At 37.7% G+C, this 7,757-nt stretch overlaps 1 protein-coding gene across 1 annotated transcript; it reads right to left on the minus strand.

Annotated features, from left to right (window-relative positions):
- Positions 1–1,408: 1,408 nt before the first annotated feature.
- On the minus strand, positions 1,409–2,535 carry CRR41 (potassium/sodium hyperpolarization-activated cyclic nucleotide-gated channel protein). The gene has a single exon (XM_011622016.3). The coding sequence runs from the start codon at positions 2,383–2,385 to the stop codon at positions 1,714–1,716; it is 672 nt and encodes a 223-aa protein (XP_011620318.1). The 5' UTR covers positions 2,386–2,535; the 3' UTR covers positions 1,409–1,713.
- Between the last annotated feature and the right edge of the window lie 5,222 nt (positions 2,536–7,757).

The raw sequence follows: 7,757 nt of genomic DNA on the forward strand, positions 1-7,757 counted from the left end.
ATTTATGGCGGTTTTTGTCTTTTTGATCTCCAAAAGAAAATTTACTTTTAATTGATCCAGACACAAAATAAATTGATTTAGAAAAAATATCGTAATTTTGTGTTAGCCCCTTATAACTGTTTCCTTTCAAGGGCATTATATGTCCCTAAAAACTATCAAAGCCCCCCTTATCCCTTCCCTCTTTTCTTACTTTTTTTTACAAGAAATGTGACATCTATAATTTCTCTTATACCACATAAGGATCTCCTCCTCCCAGCCCATTTTTACCTCGTGATATAAGAGTAATGGTTGATGCTAAATTTAATGTAAACAAGCAGGAAGAGAGGGGGTGGAGGGGATCAGGGTTTACGTTGATAGTTTTACAAAAAATTTAATGTCGTTTGAAAGAGAAAAGTTAAAGGCGCGACTGTAAAATGAATTTGGAAATTAGTGGCCCGAATAATATTTTCCCATTAATTTAGTAGACTTCAAGGGTTACAGTTTAACTGTCAAACCAATGTTTCAAGGCTAGACTGGCCAGGTGAAATGGCCTTTTGGAATCTAGTTTGGATCAACAAATTGGATTGATTCTCTAACACGAGAATCCATCCAAAAAAATAAAAATAAAAAATAAAAAAAAAGTAAGAAAAAGAAAAAAGAACAACAAATATAATGGCTGGAAAACAAGGGATTAGATGGGTTTGGATCACCTGGTTCCTTAATAGATTCACCTCGTTCTCCAAGGGAACCGGGTGAGTCAATCCGTCCAGACTTATTCTCAATTTTGACAAGGAACCAGGTCCCTCAGATAAGTGATTCCCGATTTAGATTGCTATATACTTCTAAACAAATACCTTTGGGCTCCTTGGAATAAAATTACCTTTAAAAATTCAATTTCCCGTGAAATACATTTTTAGGAATTTTCTTTTCGTAAAATGGTTTTTGCTTTGTGAAATACATCTGGATGCAATTATCCAAAATACATTTCTACCTGGAAAACTAGTAAAACACAATGAATCCCCATAGAAGAAAACATGAAAGGGATAGAGAGAGTGGGAAATAACTGGTTCAAGACGGAGGTAGAAGGATATTTCTATAAAAGAGGGATGGAGAGAGACGAAAACAAATACATTAGAATTTTTTAGAATGAGAAGGGAGAGAGAGATAGAGATAGAGAGAGTTAGGTTAATGGAGTTGGGTTAGTAAGGATATAGAGAGAGAGGGCAAGGGAGAGAGATGGGGAAGAGATTGCTCGAATAAGCTATAAGCTCATCTCAATTATTTTTGTTCAGCTTCATAAGGAACTCTGAGGGGGACATAATTTTTTAGATTGTGGGAGGTTAATTTTGGGCTCAAAATACAAAAAATAAATATTGGCAGAATACAATTCCTGCCCCAGATTTTAGATGCGGACAGTAGAAATTGGCGATTTCTCAAGAAAACTAATTCAAAATAAATATTTTGGCTGCAGGACCACCAAATACTTCTGATACAGTTTAACAAGTACAAGGAATTTATGTATGGAGAGTCTTGTTTTAAGGCTCAAATTACTCAAAGACAAGAAAGCATTTCAACGTGCATAGAGTTCTCCCTCAGACACAAATACCGATAAAGAGACTTGTTGGACTTAACCAAGGCCCTGAAAAGTAACGTGGTGCTACCCTTGGTTGCTCATTTATTTTTCTCCTCACCCCAAAAAACAAAATCACATTAAAGATTAGATAACATTGATTGTTAGAAAGAATTGGCAACAAGTATAGCTTGCCTGCACCTAGCCTTAGCCTGTTCAAGCCTCTGAGCCAATGTTTCCTGTTTAACAGCAGCCTTGATCAATTCCAAGTCCATCTCCATCAACCTCAACACCCTCTTCAACTCTGTGATCAATCTCTCTTCCACCTCTCCTTTCTCTCTTAATATATCAGCCTCTTCTCTGACTCTCTCTGCAACTATGTAACCTGCCTTCGCCAAAAGCTCCGTAGTCCCGTAACGCCGACCCATCAGCCCCTCTAATTTGTCCAAAAAATCAGCAATCACGGCTCCTTTGGGTTTGTCTAGAGGAATCTGTTTGGTTCTTTTCCATCCGATCTCAAAATTTGGGGGCTCAGGCTTTTCTAAGGCTGTTGATTTATTTCGAGTAATAATCGAATTTTTGGGTGGTTTTCCTAGTGAGAGGTTTTGTGGCTTGGGGTCTTCTGGTGTTGGCATAGGTGGGTTTTGCAGAGAGAGATTTTGAGGTTGTGGTGGGTCTTCTGGCTTTGAAATGGGAGGGTCAGTTTGAGGGGGGTTGATGCATTTTGTTAGGTGGAATTTCCTTGGGGATGAGGTGAAGTGGGGAAGGATTTTGGTAGGGTGTGGTTTGAGACTGGGATTGAGATGAGGAGAGAGTTGCAGAGGGGAGGAAGTCATTGTAGGAGCAGATAAGGTTTGATGTTAATGACCTTGGTGAATACCTTAGAATATCTTCCCAGTACTTGCAATAAAGACATCATAATTTAAAGTGAGCAACTTTAGATATTTTAGTGGAGATCAATTTATCTCACACTTGGGCGTCTGGCCTCTTGGCTTCAGGTTAAAGAATGGAATGCTCTCTCACTCTCTCTCTCTCTCTCTACACACACTAGCAATATAACTTGCTTTGCACGTTAAATTTTTAGGTAAAAAAAAAAAAAGCTAAAAATTATTATTAAAGAGGCATGCGTTTCTACAAGACCTAGGCATTGAAAATATTCATGGATCTACAATCAATTTTCAAAACCGACTATGAATTTGAAGCTAAAAGAATGAAAAAGATCTTGTTGATATGTGAACACTTATTTTTAGAAGAGAAATGTGTTATAATATGCATTATTTTTAGAGCTTGAAATCCTAAATTTTATTTTTCACAATTATAATGGTTAAGGCCAAGATAATCGAGTTGAAGGTTTTTTGATTTTAAAACTGCAATTTTTGATGAGTTCCGAGGTGAGGCTTTACTTATTTTAATAGGGATGTGGCCCTATTAAAATACTTTCCATCAAAGAGAGATTATAGATCTATTTTTTGTTAAATTCTTGTGCTTTATCAAAAGCATAAAAAATTTGAACACTTTTAACATAAGCATTCCATCTACTTACAAATATAAAATGAGTAATAATCCTATGAGACCCTTACACACATAAATGTGGGAGGGTCTCATATGATCATTACTCATATATAATAATGCAAATTTGAAGTTAATATGGGTTCTCTTTCCCTCTCTCCCTCTTGAAAAAGCCTCTCTCTATGTTTCCTTTCTCTCTCTCTCGCTGTCTCTTTTTAGTGGTGAGACCCTAAAGAATTGATCGTTTGATTTCCTTTTGCTTATTGTTTCATTATTTCCTATCTCTCTCTCTCTCTTCAATTTATTCTATGTTACCAAAAAAGCTACCATTCCAATCTAGTATGGAGTTTCATAAATAAGATTTTTTTGTATATATCAAGTAATACAAGTAAATATTCATTACTCTAGGAGAATCAAACATAAAAGTATTATTTCTTTGATAGCAAGTTGAGAGAGTATAATTGACCATTTTTTTTAAACTTAAAGAGTTCCATAAGAGAGAGATAGAGAGTACTTTAAGGTAAAATTTACCTCAGTGTTTGCATGTGTGTTAAAAAAAATATGTATGCACATAAAAAAAAAAGGCCTAATATTGAATACCGACCATCCAAATTTTCGAATGGTCGATCACAAACGTGATTTAAAGAATTAGGCATATAAATATGTATGTATATTTTTTTTGACAACATTACTAAATTTTATTAATCAATTAGTCATTTGTACAATACAATCAGCACAATCAGCAAAGAATAAGTTCTTCAACGACAAATATGTTTTGTGGCCGTTTAAAGGTCTTATGAGAGCATGTAACTAATTTTACTATAGTGGAATAATGAACTCCAATGGCAGTATAGTCCAAAGGGACTGAAGTTGGCAATATTGATGCCCAGACTCAAACTAGGCTTGATGATCTAGGCTAGTTGAGTTGTAAAACCCTATAATACTTTGGCATATAGCATAACTGAAGAGAGTTAGCAGGGTTACCTATTGATAAGGTCGGAGATGCCGAGGGTAGTTTTCCAACGGATTGTGACCCTTGTGTGTGATTGATAGGCTTGAAGAGACAAATAAAATATTCTTATCATGACCATCATATGACATGTACATATGATAGCCATATCAAGAAATGAACACTATTGAGGGTGTTGCATGTTCATGTGTGAGAGATAGCCCCCATGTACAAATTACGATGTGTGTGCATAAGTCTGTGTGACCTAGGCTTGCTCTTAGAGGGGAACCCATAGTCCATAGACTAGTACTATGTTCTCATCACCTATTGGATGATTTTAATAATCCAATCATAAATCCCTCTTATGGACTATGGGTCATGGGAACTACTGGATCAGTTCAAGAAAGTGAGTGTGGTTCATAGTATCTAGTAGAAGTGTGGTTCATAGTATCTAGTAGAAGATAGAGTGCCTCAATATTTTTACATTTTTCTTAACAAAGTTGGATCTAAATCTCATCAAATTAATTTAAAAATAATTAATTTGAATATAAATGATTTTTAGATTAATAAAATAATTCTTTAGAAGTCTTTGGATATATTATTTTTCCAAAACATATTTATAAATAGGCTTAACTTAGAATTTTTAGATAGTTGACTATTCAAAGCAAAAAAATAAAATAACATATGGGGGCCCATTATACTCCATAGGCCCCACCAATTTAGAACATGTGGGGAAGTGTGTGGGGCCCACTAGCCCCATGGATGGAACGCGCTACATAATGCACTTCTTTTTAGAAGCCAATCGAGCCAAAATTTTAGTATGTGATAGATCTCATCAAGCCGCACGTTTTGATATAAGGCATGACTCGAGACGATGCCCGAAATGAGAAAAATTATAGAGAGAAGATGAACCCGAAAAATCATATTGGAGAATTTTTAAGTGGAACATCCTCCCATTCGAGTGGCCATATATCTGAGCCCCGACATCAGATAGCTTCAAATATGGGTCAGTTGCGACCGTGTTTCAAAGTGCTTCGATTTGAAGTGAGATTTGCATGGGATAAAGGCGCGGGATGATACCTGATTTTGGCTTTCCGATAGTCAGAATCTCATGTTCTGGCGATCTACAAAATTATGAAAGCGATCAAATAAGCACCAAATCAAGGGGTTCTTGTTGCAAGACGATCACAATGACCTCCCATTTGATTTGTAATGAAGAAAATGATCGAAAAAAGGCAAGACAAGCTAGTCGGATTTTGGGAACAACCTCAAAACTTCGTTTCAAGCTCAATAATGAATATTAAAACTATCATCACGATGCAACTATCGTTTTTACGATGTTGGATTGTTCGAAAGCTCGCTGGAAGGTGCCCAATAGAGCCCCGAGCCACAACGAAGGCAAGATGCCAATTTTTAGGGATGGTTTTGTCAATTCCATGAAAGTTGGGCACGACAAAATAACTATTTCACTCCAAAAACGAATTCACTTACAAATTAGAAAAAATGTATTTTTTAGCAATTTGACATGGTTTTGATCATCCACCCATGTTTGGCGGAGTTCTTATATAAGCTATTTTTCATCATTTGTAACCTAAGTTTGAGATAATTTGAAAGCTAGAGTTTGATAGCTTGAGTTTCTTGTGTTGAGATTTCATTATTCACTTCAATAGAGAGGAGAGAGAATATTTTAGCATTGAGAGCAATAACCCTAGAATCTCTACATCATACTCCCTACCCTACCTTACACCATACACTCTAGTCTACCCATCATGACCCACTCAACCCTAGACCACACCATACCTCACACCCATACTCCCTAAACCCTACTGCACCATATTCCCTAACCTACCTCACACCATACTCCCATGGAAGTTAGCCCTCACCCTTGCCCACTTAAGCTAACTTTCACCCTAGCCCACCTAAGTTACCTTCACTCTCTAGCCCACATAAGCTAGCCCTCAGCATAATCCACCTAAGCTAACCTTCACCCTAGTCCACCTAAGATAGCCCTCACCTTAGTCCACCCAAGCTAGGTCCTACCCTAAGCCTAAGTCATAAAACCTAACCCCTCTTAAAAGCACTCAAAGGACTCAAGGAGTAAACCTAGCTAGCAGATTTAAGCCCTCTTCGCACCCACCTAACTAACCGGTTTATCTCTTTCCTATATATTCTTTTGCTCTCTCTTCTTCTTCCTCCTTATCTCTCTTCGTCTTCCTCATTCTTCTTCCCTTCTTCTTATTCTTTCCTCTTCTCTCTCTATTCTCCTTTCCTCCCTCTCTCTCCCTCCAAAGTGGGGATGACCTAGCCGCCCCCACTCTTTCTTCTCTCTCTCTCTTTCCAAAGTGGGGATTGCCCAGCCACCCCAACTCTTTCCCATCTCTCTCTCTTTCTCTCTCACACACACACACACAAAGGGGGATGACCCAGCCATCCCCACTTTCTCTCTTTCTCCCTCTCTCTCCCTCTCTTCCTCTCTCTCTCACAAAAGCTAGGAGGCCTAGCCACCCCCACTTTCTCTCCTTCTCTCTCTCTCTCTCTCTCTCTCTCTCTCTCTTCTCCTTAAGGGAGGTGGCCAAGTCGCCCCTACTCTCTGTCCCTATCTTTTCTCCTCTTCTCTCTCCCTCACTTCCCCCTCCTCAAGTGGGGATGGCTAAGCTGCCCCCACTCTCTCCCTCTCTTTCATTCTTCTCTCTCCTTATTCTTCTATGTCCCTCTCTTTCTCTCTCTTCCTCTTTCCCCTCTCTCCTCCCCCCTCTCTCCCTACCACTCTCAAAAGGGGGACAGCCCAAGCTGCCCTTATTCCCTCTCTATCTCTTCTCCCTCACTTCTTACCTCTCCCTCTTTCTCTTCTCCCTTTTTCATCTTCTCCTCAACCCAATTATCTTTTTATTTTTATTTATTCTTCTATTCTCCTTTGTACTTTTTTTTCTCATTTTTCTCTTTTTTTCTTTTCTACGTTCTCTTTGATCACTCATCTCAGGGGCTCTTTGAGAGTGAGATCTTTTGACAGGATTTGACATAGTTTAACCCTCACCCTCATTCTCTTGACTCCTTGGTAGTACCTTAGCCCTTGAGGTTAGGACCTTTTAGATAGGTACAAAGTGAGACATCCTACGGGCATGTAGACATCCCTTCAAAATCCTGGCTAAGGGAACTGCTAAAAGCCTCGATTCTAGTCTTAAATGACCACACAAACATTAGTAGACTATAGGTAACTTAGATCCACTTTAATTTCTTTAAAACTATCCAAATCCATCCCAAATTGAAGTAGATCCCAAGATCTTTCCAGCGGTCCAAGAATCTCCTGAATCGAACTTACGGATAAAAAGATATAATAAATGACAATTTAGTCCCTATGAGACCTAAGTGTGGGGCCGCGGGCCAGGCTGTTACACGACCCGATAGGCTCATACGAGGCATGATGACGTAGACATGGTCTGATGATGTAGTCAACACATTTTATGATGCATTAAAAGCGTTTTCTTGAATTAGATAAGGCCAAAACTTCAAGATAAATCCAAAAAATTCAAAAAAAAAATCCAAAAAAATAAAAACAAATCACCAAATCTTATAAATATCCCATCTCCCTAACCCAAAAAGAGAATGGAAAAAGAAAAAAAAAAAAGTAAAAAATCCCTTAAAATTTTTTAAAATTAGAAAAATTGCCTAAAAATACAGAAAAATAGAAAAAACCCTTAAACAATTTGTAAAAAATAAGAAGAAAAATCTTAAAAAATCCTAGAATTATAT

Source organism: Amborella trichopoda, chromosome 2, assembly GCF_054954075.1.
Source record: "Amborella trichopoda isolate Santa Cruz 75 chromosome 2, AtrichopodaSantaCruz75HAP2 v2.0, whole genome shotgun sequence".
Taxonomy (NCBI): domain Eukaryota; kingdom Viridiplantae; phylum Streptophyta; class Magnoliopsida; order Amborellales; family Amborellaceae; genus Amborella; species Amborella trichopoda.